This window comes from Pelophylax lessonae (assembly GCF_965119305.1).
Source record: "Pelophylax lessonae genome assembly, chromosome: 8".
In the NCBI taxonomy this organism is placed as follows: Eukaryota; Metazoa; Chordata; class Amphibia; order Anura; family Ranidae; genus Pelophylax; species Pelophylax lessonae.
In genome coordinates this window covers 225,399,137-225,418,727 of record NC_138775.1, presented here as the reverse complement: position 1 = coordinate 225,418,727, position 19,591 = coordinate 225,399,137, and the positions used below count along the sequence as shown (strand labels likewise).

Sequence of the window (19,591 nt, the reverse complement as noted above, 5' to 3'; positions counted from 1 at the left end):
GGAGATCACATTAGTACTGGTTTCTACTACAGGGATTTCCAGCTTCCATTGGGGGGGGGGGGGGGGGGATCAACTGGGTACGGTATGGTATATACACAGTTGTATTGGTCCAAACTTAAAAATATTCATACTTGGAATTCTGCTTTAACCATTCTAACTGCAGTAAGCAGACATCTGATTGGTTGTTTTGGTTATCTTTGCTCTGTTGAAAAAGGCTGCCGATGTAGGAACGGCTGTAAGATTCATAACAAATTTGTGTAATAGGAAAATTACGTCAGCATGAGTTTAGCAGACACATGTAGAGAGGTCTACGTTAATCATGGGGCTTTTGACAAGCTAATGTTGCAAGTCGCATCAAAGCATTAAATAACATTGCCAGGAATCTTGTTCGTGCAAAAAGACTAGGAACAATTTGCATTCTTTGCCTTATAATACAATGCTTTCATTTGACATTTTATAGAATTTTTGTAGTTTAAAATTCTTTAGTCTTAGTCTGATCACACAAGGGGTTAAGACTACAAGAACAGCAAGCAGAAAGTCAGAAGTGTTCATCTCAGAGACTCTCCAACATGTTGAGAAATCTCTGCCATGAAAAGCTGAACAATTCTTTAACTGTTCTTGAACTGATAACTACAGCTAGCTGTAGCTGACCTCCATTGTTAAGTTTAAAGCTGAATTCCAGGAACTCCGCTACTTTACTAAAAAAAAAGTATTTTTTTGTACTTACCGTAAAATCAATTTCAATGAGTTAATCGATGGACACAGCGCTCCATAATTCATAACTACTGGATTATATTGCCTCCTCCAGGAGTAGGACTAGGCAGAACAAAAAACACCTGGATACGCCTATGGGTCATCCTCAGCTGGTATAGAACCCCCCTCTCTGCTCTAGGTAATCAGTTTAGTAGCAAGCAGTATTAGAACTATCAAAACTCCTTAGAGGGGTGGATGCTGTGTCCGTCAAACTCAGAGAAATGTATTTTATGGTAAGTAAAAAAATCCAATTTTCGCTTTCGTTCATCGACTGACACAGTGCTCCATAAATCATAACTACTGGGATGTCCAAAAGCAGTGCCAAAAGGAAAATGAGGGGTGGGGAAAATAACCCAAGGCTAAACATAAGAGCCCTAAGCAGGACACAGGAGCCCCATTATAAAAAAAAAACAAAAAAATGTAAAAAAAAAACAAAAAACAAAAAAAAAAAACACCCCTCAAGAGGGAACAGCCCCTCTTACACAGCAGCCTGCAAAATCTTGCAGCCAAAAGAAGCATCTGCAGATGCCAAGATATCAACTTTGTAGAATTTTGTAAAAGTATGCACGGACAACTAAGTGGCCGCTTGATGATGGAAGGCCCAGGATATACTCAGCGCCCGAGTAGAATGCACCATGACAGGGAAAGGAGGAACCTGACCTTTAATAGAATAGGCCTGAGTCACAGTCTATCTGAGCCATCTAGAGATGGTAGCCGAAGAAGCGGACAGCTGTTTTCTTGGTTATTGTGTAACCACAAAGATCTGACCTCCGAAAGGACTCCGTAGCTGCCAGATACACCCGAATCTCCCGAACCGCATCCAAGTTATGCAAGGCAAAGGTTGGGACACAGGGAAGGCAACACAATGTCCTCATTCAAATGGAAGTCAGAGACCACTTTGGGCAGGAATGATGGATAGGGACGAAGAACCACTTTATCTCTATGGACCACCAAATAGGGAGTACGACAGTATAGTGTCGCCAACTCCGAAACCCTGCGGGCCGAGGTAATAGCCACCAAGAATGCCACCTTCTGGGTCAGCATAGGCAAGGAAATCTCCTGAATATTCTCAAATGAAGGTTTCTGGAGAACAGAGCACCAAGTTTAAATCCCATGACGGCAAAAGAGACTGTACAGGTGGAACCACATGTCAAACCCCCTGAGTGAAGGTACAAACTAAAAAGCGTGTGGCTAGGGGTCGCTGAAAGAAGATTGCCCTTGATGGTACTCAAGGCCAACTATTGCTTAACGCCCCATTGAAGAAAGGGTAAGATCTGAGCCATAGAAAAGGATCGAGGATGAGCGCCAATCGACTCACATTAAGAAATGTATGCTTTTAACGTACAATGGCAAATCTTGCTGGAAGACGACTTCCTTGCCTTCATGATAGTAGGGATTACTGATCCAGATAAACCTCTATCCCTCAGTACCTGGCTTTCAATAACTAAGCCATTAAAACCAGAGACTGTAAAGCAGGATGGTAGATCAGCCCTTGGGACAAGTGGTGTTCTCTGAGAGGTAGCCCCCAAGGGATGTTTACGGCCACCAAATTGATTGGAAGAACCTCACCCTTGATTCCTATCAGGAATCGCAGAAGAAGCTTGAGCCGAGGATGGTACTGGCCTTACTGTGACCCTAGGATGTCTGCAGCGCCACAATAGCCTCGGCGCCGAACCTCTTAAAAAGGAGCTGCATGTAGGACTGTGCAAACAGAACTGTCTTGAAGGTGGAAACCACCAGACTCAGAACCTGTATGCAAGTCGGGAGAGAGAACTGTGTGCGACAGCAGCCAGTGAATCACGGCCTGTGGTTCCTGAAAATTGTCCAGAGGAAAGACCACCCTGGTCAGAATTAAAATCAGACCTAGGTAAATCAATTTCCTGGACAGGGATAGGGGGGACCTAAAATAGTTCGGACATCACCTGAACCATTGCAGGATCTATATATGCACGAGACTTAGGACCTATAAAATCCGAAATGGACAAAGTTTGCCCCCCCTTTCCGGATACCCCCAAAAGAATAATTTTCTGGATCCCCTTGACGCTCACGGAGGAGGTCCACTGAGCTGAAACCCAGTGAAGATGCCCCCCACCCCATTTATGGGTAAGGGGAGACCTTCACCCTGAAGGGGTCTTGTCTGTGGGTCCAGAGAAGCATGCTCTAGGCTTACCAGACCAAGGTTGCTTGGAACCTTCTGGGGAAGGCTTCTAGGATCTATTTCCATTATTCTCAGTCAGAGAAGCACAAAATGATTTTCTATGGGCGGAGGAGGGCCCCCTTCTGCGAAGAGGCTCCTTCCCTTTCCTGGGTATGTGGCAGGAAAGTACTCCCCCCCCCCCCCCCTCCCGTGAGACCCTTAATGATGTCACCCAGAGTAGCCCCAAACAGGCAAACACCTTTTGAAAGAGCAGATCAATCAGAGCTTTCTTAGAGGCTTGGTTTGCAGACCAATTCTTAAGCCACAGTACAAGCCTAATCACCACCACTGAAACAGAAAGTTTGGACAGCACAGGTGCTGTATCTTAAGCTGCATCACAAATAAACTGCAGCCCATAGACCAACTGGCCCACTAAATCAACATAAGCAGCGGGAACCTGCTCACCCCCCAGGCCCTGGCGCAAAAGCTTGGCCCATTCAGTTAGGGTCTGAGACACCAGGGCTGTGGGCAAGACTGGCTGCAATGACGAACCAGCCATAGTAAAGGTGCTGCATGCCACAGCCCCTGCTTTCCTGTCAGCCGGGTCTTTAAAGGACGGTGATTCCTCTACTGGGATCATGGTTGCTTTATTTAACCTGGAAACAGAAGGGTCCACCACGGGTGGACTAGTCCACTTTTTTAAAAGTGATTTCCCAAATGCTAAAGTCATTTGTTCTCCAAGTCACCTAAACAATAGTTCATGCCCCAAGTAGTATCAGATCTTGCTAGATCCATCTTTATTAGTTATTGAGTCCCCAATTACAGCATACGTTTTGCATATATCTGCGATTCATAAGAGCAGGCCACTTATATTGTATTTACCATCGACAGAAATACATCATGTCAGTGACATCTAAAGGCTCAACTGTGTATTACAGCATCTGGAATCTTTGATACTTGCTAAAATTCTGGTGAAAATTTATACATTTTTGGTGAAAGCTTGCTTGAGAATTAAAGCCCAACTCTGAGAAACCTGAAAAATATCCCTTGCAGTGGGGCTGCATCTGCATTCAAGGGTTAAAGGCTTGTTTAGGTCTAGGTGACTTGTTAGCGCAGATTTACTTACTGGTCCCTGCAGCATCTTCTCCCCTATGCTCCAGTGCTCTAAAGTTCTGATGTCATCAAAACCGATGGTGGACTGTCCCTCATCGTTATCATGTCCAATGCATTGGAGCATAGGGGAGCGTTGTCTACCTGTTCCTTTGCTTCTCTGGCAAAGTAAAATTATTTCTCTTCTCCCCCAGGTCTAAATGAGCAAGAAACCCAAGCAGTGGGGATGCTGTATTTTTTTTTCAGCTATCAAACACACTCCGCCAATACCAAGGGAGTTTCACGCTTTTTCTGCTCTAAAAATGGAGAAACACTTACACCAGTTATTATTAAAGCTTAATTCCAGGAATTCAGCTCCTTTGTAAAAAGTGATGGTAAGTCCAAGGAGGTGCATGACATCTCATGACTTATCTCTATTATTTATATCTGACGGGTTTATAGTACACCCAGAAGACAGCTATTGCTGCATTTCTGGAGGCCCAGGTCTCAGCATCTTTAATAGTAGAGTCATTGCAGTTGCTATGCCTACCCCACCCCTCCTCTGGCCCAATCACATATGCCTTTGTTTTATGTGAACCCATTCACAAAATAAAAAGGCTTCTTTGAATGGGCAGCAGAGGAGAGGGGCAGGTATAGCTGCTCTGTGTGCCTCTCCCCTCTTAGAGCCCCAAGTGTCCAACATGTAATTCCACCCAATAAAGCTGTCGGATATAAATAGAGATATGCTCAGGAGATGTCATGCACCCCTTTGGACTTAACTCATAGTGTGATGGCACTTTTTACAAAGGAGCTGAATTCCGGGAATTCCGTTTTTAACCGTCTTACCTCCGATCTTCAAGTGTGGCTGTGTGTCTTCTTTAGGGATGTTCGAACACAGGTTATTACAGTTATTATAATCTCCTTTGATATATTTGCACATTGCGATCATACCCTCCTCTCCCTCCTAAGTGCCTCTACTCCAGAGTGAATAAATATAATCTTTGTAATCGTTCCTCTTAACTGAAGTCCTTTAACACCCTTATTTTATTGCACTTTCTAATTCAAAGGACATCATTTATGGATTGTTGATCTATATAGTTAAGAGGAGGCCAAACCAGTGTTTTGCTAAGAGCTAAAATTATTCATCCATCTCATGAATGCATTCCATTTATAATGCATGACAGAACTCTGCTAATTAATGTCAGATTTGTATTGCATGGTATTGACTTAGGTCTGTGGTCTACAAGCATCCCCAGATCTTGTATCCATCACAGATTCTCTCTGAGGGGCCCATCCCTAATAAGCATTGTGCATGCATATTTTTAAAATGCAAGTGCATAACTTTACACGTATCTTCGTTAAGAACTGTGAGTTCTGTGTTACTTGCCCTTACCCCCATGCTGTTCTTTTTGGGATACGGTTGTTCTAAAACTCTAATGGAGCTCAATGCAATACTTCAGAAAAGCCTGGCTTTCTTTTTAATGTTTCCAAGGGTACACACGCCTTTAAAAAAGAAGTAGGGAGTTTGTTTTTTAAAAGCATACTTACCTAGGTGGATGCAGCATTATTGCGATGCTGCATCTGTCCCCTGCTGCCTCTAAGGGTGAGAAGTGAGCGGTTAAACAGCTGATCGATCAGTTCTCCCCCCCACTCTGAGCACTGCCAGTCACCGCCTCTCTGCTTTTCCCCCCGCAATCCAGGGACGAACATTAAAAACCAAATCTAGGAATATTTTTTTTTGCGGTCCTCCTTTCACAATGCACACCTATAATTTCTAGGTTTTACCTTTGCTGCCACCTGCTGGGAAAATCACTCTGTGGCACAGCCAGTTTCTTTAAGAGTCCTTAAAATTTTTATGGTCAAAGGGTTTGTTTACTTGTGTGGCCTTTCTTTAGAACCCTCTGTGGTGAATCCCTTTATAGGCATTGAACTGGCAGCTCAGATGCGTGTTGCCTACTCACCATGTGTGCTAACCTTTGAAAGGTCATATTACCTTGCCACAACTGCGCACTGTACACAGAGTTGAGGCGTGGCTCCATTCACCTAAATGGGTCGTGTTTGGTGGTGCCTTTTTTTTTTTTAAACTGTGCCACACTGCACTGCGAGACAATATGGCCATGCTAACTTGTGGTTAGGCAGTCGGGGGGCAAGTAAAACCACGGATCAATTGCCTGTTTTTACTACCCTTTGCCCACTGTGTAAACAAGGTCACAATTCAGTCATATAAACACCAAAAAAATTATTGCAGAATAGGTGGTGCCACTTTAATCTACAGAAGGGTTTTTGAGAAGGAAACACTCCAAGATTACACCATAAACCTCAGAGGGAACCAGCTACTAGATAAGCCTTTCTCAACCTTTTCAACACAGAGGAACCCTAAAATAACTTTCCTGTTTCAGGGAACCCCTGCTAAAAATTACTTAATCCACATCTCACAATACATTCATGTGATGGTCAGTGGGAAGAATGCTCCTTACACTTGGTTATTGGGAAGAATTACCCCCTTACAGATAGCTAAAAATGGTGTCAGTGGAAACTTACTTGAGAGGCAGAAATTGCTCAATTCTCAATGAACCCTTGAGTTCTACGGAACCCATGTTGAGAAACCCTGTACTAGATGGTTTGAATAGTTTTTAAACCCAACACCCGGGTTGGGTGACCGATTTGCACGTCAGGATCCCTATGAACCTCCACCAAAGTTTCCTGTGTCTTCGCTCTGCCCAGGTATAAGTTCACCATCTTTCAGCTTACACCAGGTCCCATTCCTTAAAAATGTACTTTAAAAAAATAAGGTACACAACCTTTTAAAGAACAAAATACAAGATCATTAGTCTAAGGGGTTACAAATATTCACTTTATTATAAATAAGAAATACTGATTTATACATAAAAAAATGTGTAGTGTTTTTGTTGAACCCCTTTCTTCCCTGGACAAAAAAAATGACCACAAATGACTCCCCTTCCCTTCCCTCTTCTGAACAGGTTGTCCATAAAAGTCCAATATTAGAACACAGTTACCGAGAGAGCAGAGGGGCACACTACCTTCAAGGCCACATGATCTTCAATGGCAGTTTCCTGGATGTTTTTCCAGTGAGAAGGGTTTTCAATTGTGGATCAAATAAGCAGAGGTTTCAAAGGTGTCATGAGACCGAGAAGAAACACTGACACAAGTTAGGGGGCAATGAGGCTTTTCAGTGATGGGGTAAATTTAGCTTTTTTTATGTAAACCCACACAAGTGTCTTTGCTCATAAATGGGTATGTTACATAGTGTTTCTGGGGAGAGGGTCAGCGAGAGGAAATAAAGAACTGGAGGGCTTGTGGCAGCTTATAAAGACAACTGTTCGCTATAAATGAAAGACCCCTTTCCTCCCTCTGACCTCACTTCCCCGTCCAGGCCAGAAATATATTTACAGAGATAAGAAACAAAATACACATTCAACTTAGTGTTATAATCTGGATACAAAAAATAAAACACTCACAGGAATCAAGCAAATTCAAAATTATTTATAGCACCAGTGTCATTTAAAAAGGGGTTTTACTCTCCACATTCTCCCCAAATGGGAGATGATATGCAGAGTGTCCTTCAGAAGAGAGATTGCTGTATAGAAAGACTGGGTGTAACAAAGCTGTGCTTTCTCAGAGCTGTAAGGCTAATGTCACACCAGGGGTCTCACCGCTTGCCTTGTCCAGCTTACATTCCATGCAAGCGAGACATGACTTGTACTGCTTTTGAACATAGAGAGAATAAGTGAAGGGTACTGCATCTATCGCTAGACTAAAAGGATATATATTATGCCTGTGTGACAAAAGGCTGAAAGGGGAAATGAATTACATATTGGATAAATTCGTCAGCAGGGTTTCTTGTGTATATATATATATATATATATATATATATATATATATATATATATATATATATATATATATATATATATATTAAAAAAAAAAAAAAAGGCCCAAAATTCTCTTGGATATCACCGTGGGAAGGACAGCTTGGCAGAACTATGATGTTGTGCTACATTAGTAAAGGTGTCCCTTTTGGAAGACCTGGACAAATACAGAAGTCAGGTAGGCAATGATATGCGTGCATAAACTGTGTCTTAGCAAGCCCCCGTTCACACTGGGGCGACCTGTCAGGCGACCTGGTCGCCTGACAGGTCGCCTTCCATAGAGAAGCTATGGACCCGTTCTAATAGGAGCGACACAAGTCGCTCCGACTTAGAAAAAGGGTTCGGAGCTTCTTTGGGGCGACCCGGAGCGACCTGCATAGACTTCAATGTTATGAGGTCCGTGCCGGCAGCTCCGAGGTCGCGGTGCGAGCAGCGCGCTGCGACCTAAGAGGTCGCCCCTGGAAGTAGCGTCGCCCCAGTGTGAACGGGGCCTTATGTCTTCGGATATCTGGTCACTTAAAGAAAAAAAAAAAAAAAAAACATCCATTATACATAAAGGGGCACCAACCCCAAAAAACGTTAATAGTGTGTCATGGCTGCTGCCCCTTTATAGTGTAAAACACTATATGTATGCAAGAAACAATAAAAGGTAGGCGCGAGCCCTTTAAATTACAAATGATGAAAACAAATACACAAATGCAAAAAAACTTCGATCAAACAGTGAGTCCCTATTCACAATTCAAGCAGATTTATTACCAATATTTAATTCAAATTGATATTGTGTGTGTGTATACATATATATTTTTTTTATATTGTTTATGGATTTGTTTGAAATGTGAATAGGGACTCACTATTTGTTATACGTTTCTTTTTGCATTTGTGTATATGTTTCAATCACTTGTAATTTAAAGGGCTAGTGCCAACTTTTATTTCTTGCACATAAACATCTATGACTGGCTTCTGAATTGCACATTATTTTGTCCAAACTGCTATTTTCAATGATTTTAGGTATACCCGCAAAAAAGTTATAATTACACTAAAATTCTTAAATGGTAAACATTTCTTTAAAACAAATTTAAAAAATACATGAAGAATTAAAATATAATGGTTTCTGCACCCTGTTGCCTTTCAGGCATGTTGACTCTTGAAAAATGTGAAATGTCTTACGATTGTCCTGATGGTGCTATCAAAGTTCTTTTCCTTACTTATTTAGCCGGGGTGCTTAAAAGCACACCTACCAACGATAAAGGAATAGAAGGGGTAGTGTCATAATAAACACACCATTGAGACAGCTGTAAAAGTATGATTACCCGCTTCAAGAGACAACCGTGCATAAAGCATGTACAAAACCTACTGTACTTTCTTCTTTGTATTACTTTGGAAAAGCATTCTGTAGAAACTTTTTTTTTTTTTTTTTAATTTAACAATTCAGTAAAAAAATTATGAATTTGGCCATGCATGCTGGCAGTCTACACCTTGCAAAAAGTATTCTAAATGTACCAAATTTGGCATGATCTTAAAATGTTTTGTACAAGCTGACTATAAAAACAGAACTAGTCATTGAATTACAATGGGCAAAACCTGCAATGGGTGAGTATTTCACCTGAAAAGTTATAATACAAAATTAAAGATCAGTTCCTTCCTTTGTCGTGAATAGTGGCCATTTTATTAATTATAATAAAATAAGAATCTACTATACTACAGAGTGCAGAAATCTCAAATATATAGCTATGGACTGGATATAAACACCTCCTCTGATACTGCTGACATATAAACTATGGTAAAGGAATATATACATTATGGCAACTAAATAAAAACATTCCAGTGGATCTCAAATTGGTAGGGACAGGCGTTCCCCCTCTGGCTGCTGGTTACCTATGGACTTCATTTGGCTTTATGACAGGTAACTCTTGTTTAAATTTTGCTACAATCATGTCTGGTGACCTCTTGCCATAAACTTTTTACTGGTTGATAACTCGAGTGCTGGGTGCCCTTTAGGGAACAGTTCTGAGATGCCAAGGCATTTATATGACCTGTCTTAATGGCTTGCCCCAGCTTCCATGCAGCTAGATTTGCAGCAATGCTTCCAATTAACAACGCATTAAACTAGCTCACTGCAGACAAGGGTATTTTATTCGACTCTCCGATTTTGGGGCCCTTCTATACAGCAATGAAAAGAAGCCTGTACTCTTATTATTGTCAGGGATAATACTGACTGTGTGGCTAAGTTTTAGGGCAGGAGGCCAGGCAGTAGGTTAGTTGAAGGGAATGGAAGGCAAAAGGAGTGTATTGCAAGGAACACATTGCATCCTGCTAATTTTTCGGAGCAATAGGTCCTATTTTTCTAGGAGAAAAGCATAGCTTTAATAACCACTTCTGTGCCACAAGGCACTTGAATGTATTGCATTGAAGAAACAGCTATTGCTGAAGCGGTTAACCCTTCCTAGAAATTGTCCCTTGGCTAACACTGCAAACCACCTTGTGTGGTGGCCCAGTGGTCTTATGTCGTGTAGAGGCCTGGAAATAGCTTGTTCTCACATAGTTATACATCGCTCTGGAAGAAGAGCAGCAAGCTCAGACAGACGGCTCTGGTAGACGTGGTACGGTAGACAGTTCAGGTGAAGTAATATATTTCCAATTATGGCCCCCATACAGTTCAATATTTTGGAGGGCGCAGTGTGAATGGTGTGTAGGACAAACGAGTCTGGGGTTGGTGAGTAATAAGGCACTTCACAGCCAAAACATGGAGGTTGGTGAGGAAGGAAGTTTGGCTAAGCTCCTCCCTTTCTTCCCAGAGGCATTAGGGCTTCTCAATGATGGGAGTGTTATAGCAGCCAGGAGGCAGTGTGTTTTTAATGTCCTCAAGGTTATCGATGTCTTTAATGATCTGGTCAATATCTTGCTGATAGGAAAGTAGCGCTTCGTCCTGCGACCGTGCCGCCTGCTCCAGCTTTGCCACCTTGCTGTCTAGATCGCTGTTACGGAGCTGGGACTTGGCATCCTCCAATGTCCTTTCCAGCTCATTAAGCTTTGTTACATCCACAGAATCCAATTTACCTATTTAAGAAAGAAAAAGGATACCTTGTAATCACTGAAAATGCAATGCTACCTATTTTTATTTCTGCAACGTATTGGTGGATACTGCTGCTATGCTAGCGCTTAATAGCTTAAACACCTTTGTTGTTAGTTGCTCCCAGTTCCCTAGAAATCCCTCAACTATGGGCAAACATGCCAAGCCTGCTCATATTTCTAAAGATGTACATCTCAACTCATACATACAAAGCACCCATGAGAATCACAATTAGTTACCAAGCTGGTTGAGCAGATCATTGATCGTTGTGAGGACGCTGTTGACAGACTGTTTTGCTTTCCTGGCGTTTTGTTCAGCTTCCTCTGCTGCGTCAGTGGCCTGGAGGAAAGTAGAAGCCATTATACACATGTGGAATGCAATGCAATTCCCCCAATTTACCATTTATCTTCATAAAGCTTACCATGTTAGCCATCATCATGTCATTGTCTGCTTCAGTCTGCTTCTTCTTCAGCTGGTTCTCAGCATCTTGCAGTTGACGCAACATGTCCTGCAGCTCTCCGTCCAAATCCGTCACATCCTTGTAAGTCTTGTCGGCGTCTGCTTTGGCTGCAGCGGCATTCTGAGAATAACAGAGAGGTTCAAAGGAAGGCAAAGGGATAAAAAACAAAAACAAAAAAAAAAAAAAAAAAACACCACAATGATGGATACAAAGCATGGTACAACTACAAAAAAAAAAAAACAAAAAAAAAAAAAAAAAAAAACTTTCCTAAGGGAAACCATAAAGCCTGTCATGGCTGATCATCCGAAAAGATCAGATTCCAGCCAATTATATTGTCCTCTGTCTTCAGTATAAATTGAAACACTCACCTTTTCCAGGTATGCAAATTGGGAACATCAGAACTTATGTGCATACGTGTTCTGGGTAGGTGACAAAGCACTGAAGCAACAGAATCGGTATGACAGCCATAAAACTTGCATTTGCAGATGAGATGTCAGCAACAGCAGCTTTTATATTTTGTTTTTCAGGAAAAGTTTTCTTTAAAGCTTATTTTTTTTTTTTTTTTAAATAACATTCATGTTATACTTATCGGCTCTGTGCAATGGTTTTCCATAGAGCAGCCCTGATTATCTTCACAAGTCCCCCACTGGTGCTCTGGGCTCCTACCCCCTGCTGAGTGCCCCCTTAGCAAGTTGCTTGCTATGGGGGTACTTGTGCGTGCTCACTCCCAAACCCCGCTCCTCACTGGCATAGACAGCCACAGGAGCCAATGAGGAGGCAGAGACACAGGACAGCCGCTCTTGTCCACATTGCTGGATTGAAATCAGGCTCGGGTATGTATTGGGGGGGGGGGGGGGGTGGCTGGATGCATACTGAAGGTTTTTTTTAACCTTCATGCATAACATGCATGAAGGTAAAAAACCTTAAGTCTTTTCAACTACTTTAAGTAAACTGCCTGTAAAGTAGTTGTAATTTTATTATCAATTTGAAAAAGATTTGAGAGCATTGGGGTGAATGATAGCGTGTCCTTTCTATAAACTGTGATGTACGTGATGTGATATATTTCAGACTGCACCATCCTGTACACAGAACGTTACCAACTCTACATTGCTCAATCATGAATGGTCTTCTTTCTTATACACCCCACACTACTGAGCATCATTACAATGCTGTCTTACATATAGGAATAAGGTATTTCTACCACTGGTTTTTCGGAATCCCACCCAGTTTAATAAGTGGATGAACTTTTTGCTAGTACATACACGCATGCAAGTTGCATAAGTACCTGAAATTGCCTTGATTTTCCTGAGTAGTACATGACACAGGTAACCAAGCCATGAATCACAAGACTTTGCTAGACATTAAAACCTGGTCACATAACTGTCACTTGTTTAGAACAGAATGTTTGTGAAGCCATGTAGAGCCTTTTTAAAAACAGACGGTATCTGCATGTCTCTTATCACAAATTCACAAATAGGTTGGTTTCTAAATTTAGGACAGTTGAACTTCAAATTGTTCATAAGGACATTTTCCTTACCACACTTTCTACTTCAGTAAAGTGTTTAAGTTAACTGTATGTGAACAGGGATATTAAATAGAACTATATGTAAAACTTTTTTGCATTTTAGATTAAGCAAGGGATGATTATAACCATGGTCAGATTTTTTTTTTGCCATTTGTATTCCATTGTTGAGATTTCCCTTCACTTCCTGTCCCATAGCCAAACAGGAAGTGAGAGGAAATACCTGCAAATTAGGGGGAATTCTTTGGGGACCCCCAGATCACCAGAACTAGTGCCACCATTAGAAGATTTACCCTCTATTACTTTTCCGGGGACAACCCAACATTTGGGAAAGTCTTTTACTTTCACTTTCAATGAGAATGGTAAACAGGTCAAATGGAGAGGAGGAATCTCCTTAACAGGGGGCACAGACCGCAATAAAAAATTCTAAACATTTCTATCCCTCTGCACTCTATCCAAAACTAAAAATAAAAGTTTTGTCTTTAGTTATACTTTAAGTCAGCAATGTCTGTATACAACAATGAAACACAAAGACTCATCAGTGTCAGAATGAATGGTCCGTGTTCCCCATAAAAGCCATATTAAGTCTACGGCAAAAGACTGGCAAGTAGGTATCTGACAGGCTGGTATTGGCACCACAGACAGTCCTTTTTCAGATATTGGTAAACTCCCAGTCTACATTTCACCGCTCACCCCACAGCTATCTAATACACTGCTCTGTGACCAAAAAAAGCAAGAGATCTGTAATTTATATCTAACATGCACAATTCAAAGCCAGATCCCTCTGCATGGAAATGGCTAGTGATATTTTTAATTCTTTTCTATTTCTGTTCACAGTCTGAGTATAGCAAGATTTTTATGGATGTCCCAAAGCGGCCTTGGGGGCCATTCTCTCTACTAAATGTCTCCAGCCTTCTGAATAGTAGGACAGGAGTGTGGATATCACAAGACTGTTGAATAAAAATGACTAATATTTTGGCAGATAAAATGGTGATATTGGTATCCATGACAAATGAGAAAACTACGAGATGACACCTTAAAGCAAACATGTGCTTTGCCCATTCAAGGAAATGTGCTAAGTTTGCTTTAAACCCCCACCCCTGCACAGCATTTACAGTGGGGAAAATAATTATTTGATCCCCGGCAGATTTTGTAAGTTTGCCCACTTACAGAGAAATAAAGGATCTATAATTTTTATCGTAGTTGTTGATAGAGGCAGAATAATAAACAACATCCAGAAAAAACACATAAAACAAAAAAATGCTATAAATTAAGTTGCAGTTCAGTGAGTAAAATAGGTATTTGATCCCCAAGCAAAACATGACTTAGTACTTGGCGGAGAAACCCTTGTTTTCAAGCACAGAGGTAAGACATTTTTTGTAGTTGGTTACCAGGTTTGCACACATCTCAGGAGGGATTTTGGTCCACTCTTCTTTACAGACCTACTCTAAATCCTTAAGGTTTTTTGGCTGTTGCTTGCCAATTGGAAATTTCACCTCCCTCCATAAATTTTATATAGGATTAAGGTCTGGAGACTGACTAGGCCACTCCATGACCTGAATGTGTTTCTTCTTGAGCCACTCCTTTGTTGCTTTGGCGGTATGTTTTGGACCATTGTCATGCTGGAACACCCAACCACGACCCATCTGTAAGGTTCTGGCTGAAGGAAGAATGTTCTAATCCAGGATTTTACAATACATGGTCCTGTCCATTGGCCGCTCAATATGGCAAAGTCGGCCTGTATCTTTAACAGAGAAACAGCCCCAAAGAATCATGTTTCCACCTCAGTGTTTGACTGTAGGGATGATGCTCTTAGGGTCATAGTCTGCATTTTTCTTCCTTCCTTCGAACTCGGTGAGTTGAGTTAATGACGAGCAGCTTAATTTTGGTCTCATCTGACCACAACACTTTTTCCCAATCCTTCTCTAATTAATTTTTTAAATTTAAAAAGAAAATGCTGACTATGACCCTAGGAACACAATCCCTACAATCAAGCACTGAGGTGGAAACAAATATGCTTTGGGGCGGTTTCTCTGCTAAAAGGTATAGAATTACTATTGTAAAATCTTCAATGAGAACCTTCTTCTCTCAGCCAGAACACCGAAGATTGGTTTTCCAGCATTACAATGAGCAAAACATAACCCCAAAGCAACAAAGGAGTGGCTCAAAAAGAAGCACATCTAGGTAATGGAGTGGTCCAGCCAGTCTTCAGACCCTAATCCTATAGAAAAGTTTTGGAGGGATCTGAAACTTTGAGATGCCAAGCAACAGCCAAGAAACCTTAAGGATTTAGAGAAGATAAAGATTGGACCAAAATCCCTCCTGAGATGTGTGCACTCCTGGTCACCAACTAAAAGAAACGTCTTACACCTCTGTGCTTGCCAACAAGGGTTTCTCCACCAAGTACTAAGTCATGTATTGCTTGGGGATCAAATACCTATATAACTCCCTGAACTGCAACTCAATTTATAACATTTGTATAATGTGTTTTTTCTGGATTTTTGGTTCATGCTCTGTCTCTATCACTTAAAACACACCTGTGATAAAAATTACGGACCCTTCATTTATCCAGAGCATTGTGTGTATAAGGCAGCAGTGTGATCCAGGAGGAGGGGGCAGAGAGCCGGAGCACTAAGTGTACAAGGCAGCAGAGTGATCTGGGATGGGGGTGGGGGGTGGGGGAAGAGAGCCGAAGCATTGTGCCTTTAAGGCAGCAGTGTGATCCAGGGGGAGGGGGAACACAGGGTCTGGTGACCTAACCACGCTGGACGGAGCCAGCTGGAGCTGTACAATGCATGGATAGTACTGAAATATGCCTGCATTTGACTTCTGAATTGGGAGTGGTATTTTACTCTTAATATATTGTATGGGCGATTTGCAGTATAGTTTTTTTTTACTCGAGCCTCTATATAATATATATAATACGCAGAGAGCTGTGGATTGGATTTTGTCTGTCAGTGGAAGTAGTGCCAGTTTTACACTGCAAATGCGCATACCTACCACCTTTAGGTAGTAGGGTCCACCCAAGCAGGTGAGAAGACACCCTAAGGTGGGGTGAAGGGCACCGTGGTGAACAAAGGCCGATACACACAGGATAGTGCGGAAGGTTTATTTATATTTAAGGCAGCAGTGTGATGGAGGGGGACAGAGAGCCGGATCATTGTGTGTACAAGGCATGTAAAATTCATGTTAGTGGTCCGCAGAATTCAAAATTGTGAGTTTTCTGGTCCATAAGTTTGGCTACAACTGACCTAGCCCACTACGACTAGACTCGGGAAGCCTTGTCACACAATACCCTGGGGGGGAATCCCAATTTATTTTATTAAGATAAAAAGCTTTCTGTGTGCAGCAGCCCCCCTCATACTTACCTGCGCCCCATCTAGATCCACCAATGTTGTAGTGTGCTTGGATTTCCCTTTCAGTGCAGAGCTACCTGCATTCTTATTAATGTGCAGATAGCAAAACTGCCTTGTTTTCCTGAAAGCTCAGCCTGCAAGCTTACAATTAGATGTGCTGTTTTTATGCTTTGACTCGACAGAACAGAAAACAGATCCTAAGCTGATAATAACTAGATGGGAAATTTGACATTTCTGAGAAATACTCAGCAGAGCAGATGTGTGCAGCGTCAGGACAACAAAGCACTTTCATCTCAGACAACAGACAAGCAGAAAACACAGCAGGAGGCAATATGGGACTCAGACACAACAGTATATCTACCCTCCATTTATCAGGTTCTTCTTCACCATATGATTAACTATAACTGCCTATAAAGTTTTTCATTTGCAGAAAATTACTTTACATTCCTGTAAATGTAACTTTACATACAAATAATGAAAAGACAACCAGACAATACACGTGCAAAAGGTAGCCACAGACATGAAATAATTATAGGCCAATTACACTGATCAGTAATAACATTATGACCACTGACAGGTAAAGTGAACAACATTGATTATATCGTTACAATAGCACCTGAAAGTGGGCAGGATTTCTTAGGCAGCAAGTGAACATGTAGTCCCTGAAGTAGATTTGTTGAAAGTAGAAAAAAATGGGCAGGTGTAGAGATTTGAGTTAATCGATTAATCACTTTTTCTTTCACATAATGCGGATGGCCAGGTGCGTGTGCGTTCCCTACCTAGAGAAGAGATGGCACCAGGATGCACTATGGGAAGTCTGATTCACGGAGGCCTCACCTCACAACATACAGGACTTGGCTGGTGCCAGATACCACAACATACCTTCAGAGGTCTAGTGGAGTCCATGCCTCGATAGGTCAGGGCTGTTTTGGTGGCTAAAGTGGGACCTACTCAATATTAAGTGGGTGGTCATAATGTTAGAGCTGATCGGAGTATATCGTTAGGTAGTAGCATACACCACTGACTGATCTTTCCTAGGGGTCAATCCTATGATCAGCTGGGTTGAACGTTTTGGTTTCTTGAAAGATAGGGTTGTAACTGGGGATATCTGGCTACTCTATACTCTATGCCTGCTGCATACCAACCCTCCGCCACCTGATGGGATTACATCCAATCTGAGCACAGCCTCACCCTCAGCTGGGCTGTGGGGACTATAATTTTAGTATCGGAAAATGCAGCCCAGCCATCGCCTGCACACCGAAAATGAAAAAAAAATTCTATGGATGCCAGTACCGCTGTTGGGGCCAGGCCCCAGGAAATTGTAGTGGACTTATTTTTATTTACTCCATGTGGGCAGTGTGTCAGGGAATAGTGGGCCCCTTTTACCTAGGGGCCTGTGTGCCCCATACACACTGTACAAATTGATGATACATCACTGGCGTATGGGGTGATTAGGGTGTGCCCAGGCACATCTGGCACACACTGTGGGTACGCTTATGTACATAGTGTTTGACCACTCTCTAATGTGTATGGCAAGAACCTTGACCACATTAGTGCAGCACTTGTCTTTAAACAGTATCCTATTTTACCAAGTATTATTGCACAGTACAGTTGTCTAGTCAGAACCTCCGGTGTAAATTGTATTCTGGAGCTCCCACATCTAATAATCCTTAGACAGCATAGAACAAGCTATATCTGGATTTAAAATCATCTGGCTAGGAGGTCTTTTGCCACATCAGACATAGAAAGGTTTGCAACAGGCCAGGAGACACTGCCGACATCACATGCCCAGCATTCCAAGGCGTCTCTTTGCACTGGAAGGTCTTTTCAGTTCAGAATTCTCTGAGTTTGGTCACACACGTGCAGTTTTCTTTTGGTTTTCCACAGGATCCTGCTGAACATTACAAATAAGTGGCCACTGTCCCCCACCTACAACTGGTCTTTGCAGCAAGGAGCACTGGAAGGGCGACGTATGTCAAACAAAACCAAAGAAATTTCTAAGCTCAAACTTACCAATCAGCCAGCGACTGACCAAATTGACCTGTCTAATAATTTGCATTAAGAACAGGGGGTTTAGTCTGCACACATCTGCAAATGCAGGGATAAGCTACAGGCCTCCTCAAGGCACTCGGTTTCCTTTAGTCCCTAACTCTAACTTCTGAGAGACTCCACAATAGAAGCACATGCTCCTGCTGAAGATTAGCTGCAGAAACCTGAATGCACTGCATTGCATTTAAAGATTGTAGGTGATGCTGTTTGACTAAACCAAGGCCTAATGAAACAAATAGTAATGCAGAAAACTGCATGTACTATGCATTTTTGTGTGTCTGTAACACCCCCTGGGGATTTTGGTTTATCAGCATCTCCATCGTCCATAGATATGGACAGATAAGGCCAGGAAAAGCAATGGTGCTCTCTATTTTGCTTTTGGGAGGACCTTATGATTGTAGTGAAATGCAAGCAACAAGAGTTTTACCTTTTGGACAGCGTTTGCTATCTTCTCAGCCTCCTCTGCTTTGCTCTTTGCTCCTCTGGCATCAGCATTGGCATTGCCTAGTGCACTTTCAGCTTGGCGAGTCTTATTGTTGGCTTCAGCGATGATCTGGTTGATGGCAGGGATCCTCCGCAGAGCTGCTTCAGCTGCTGTTTTATTGTCATTCACTCGCTTGTCAAAGTCTGAATTGGAGAAGAAGGTAATAAGGAATAAATGAACAGGAAGGGCATTTACCTTCTTGTACTCATTCCAAAGAGAATATAAACAAAATAAGCTATACGTATAGAAAAAAACTTCCTAACCTCTTAAGTTGTTCAGTATGTCGTTGGCCTCTTGCAGTGTGGTACGACCCTTCTTTGCTGCCTCTTCAGCTTGGGCTTTTGCAGCATCCGCTCGAGCAAGTAACTGATCAGCAGTCTACAGAGACAAGGGAGAGATGTGTTACAGACCAACCTGGGCACAATAGGTCAAAACAAATAGAAAGCTCAGCGCATATAAAAACCATCTACTCAACATGGACGGAAGCAGTTCTATTTATGAAAAATCAAGAAAAATAAATTTCAAACAAGCAAAACTCAAAAAAGTCTTAAAATAGAACTAATAACTTTATTGTAAAAAACTGCTTGTATGTAGACTCTTCAAACTTTTGAAAATGAAAGCTAGTAGCAAATAGGTTGTCATGCACAGCTGCTCCAAATTATTGCTGATCAAATCTTCATAAATTCCCCTCACTCCGTCTCCTCTGCAATAAAAGCTCCCCTTCATCTAAAGGTTTACCTTTCCTGGAGAAAATGCTGCTTTCATCTCTCTTCAATGGTGC

The 19,591-nt window shown here is 41.9% G+C and overlaps 1 protein-coding gene across 1 annotated transcript in view; it reads right to left on the bottom strand.

Moving 5' to 3' along the window:
* Positions 1–9,436: 9,436 nt before the first annotated feature.
* LAMC1 (laminin subunit gamma 1) overlaps positions 9,437–19,591 on the bottom strand; it is a 208,627-nt gene continuing 198,472 nt past the window's right edge. Inside the window, exons 24-28 of the mRNA XM_082266581.1 lie at positions 19,074–19,188; positions 18,754–18,953; positions 11,361–11,519; positions 11,179–11,278; positions 9,437–10,926 (exon numbers count right to left, since the gene is read on the bottom strand). Of these exons, the coding sequence (XP_082122707.1) occupies positions 10,670–10,926; positions 11,179–11,278; positions 11,361–11,519; positions 18,754–18,953; positions 19,074–19,188 (831 nt within the window). The 3' untranslated portion in view covers positions 9,437–10,669. The remainder of the gene's footprint in view (positions 10,927–11,178; positions 11,279–11,360; positions 11,520–18,753; positions 18,954–19,073; positions 19,189–19,591) is intronic.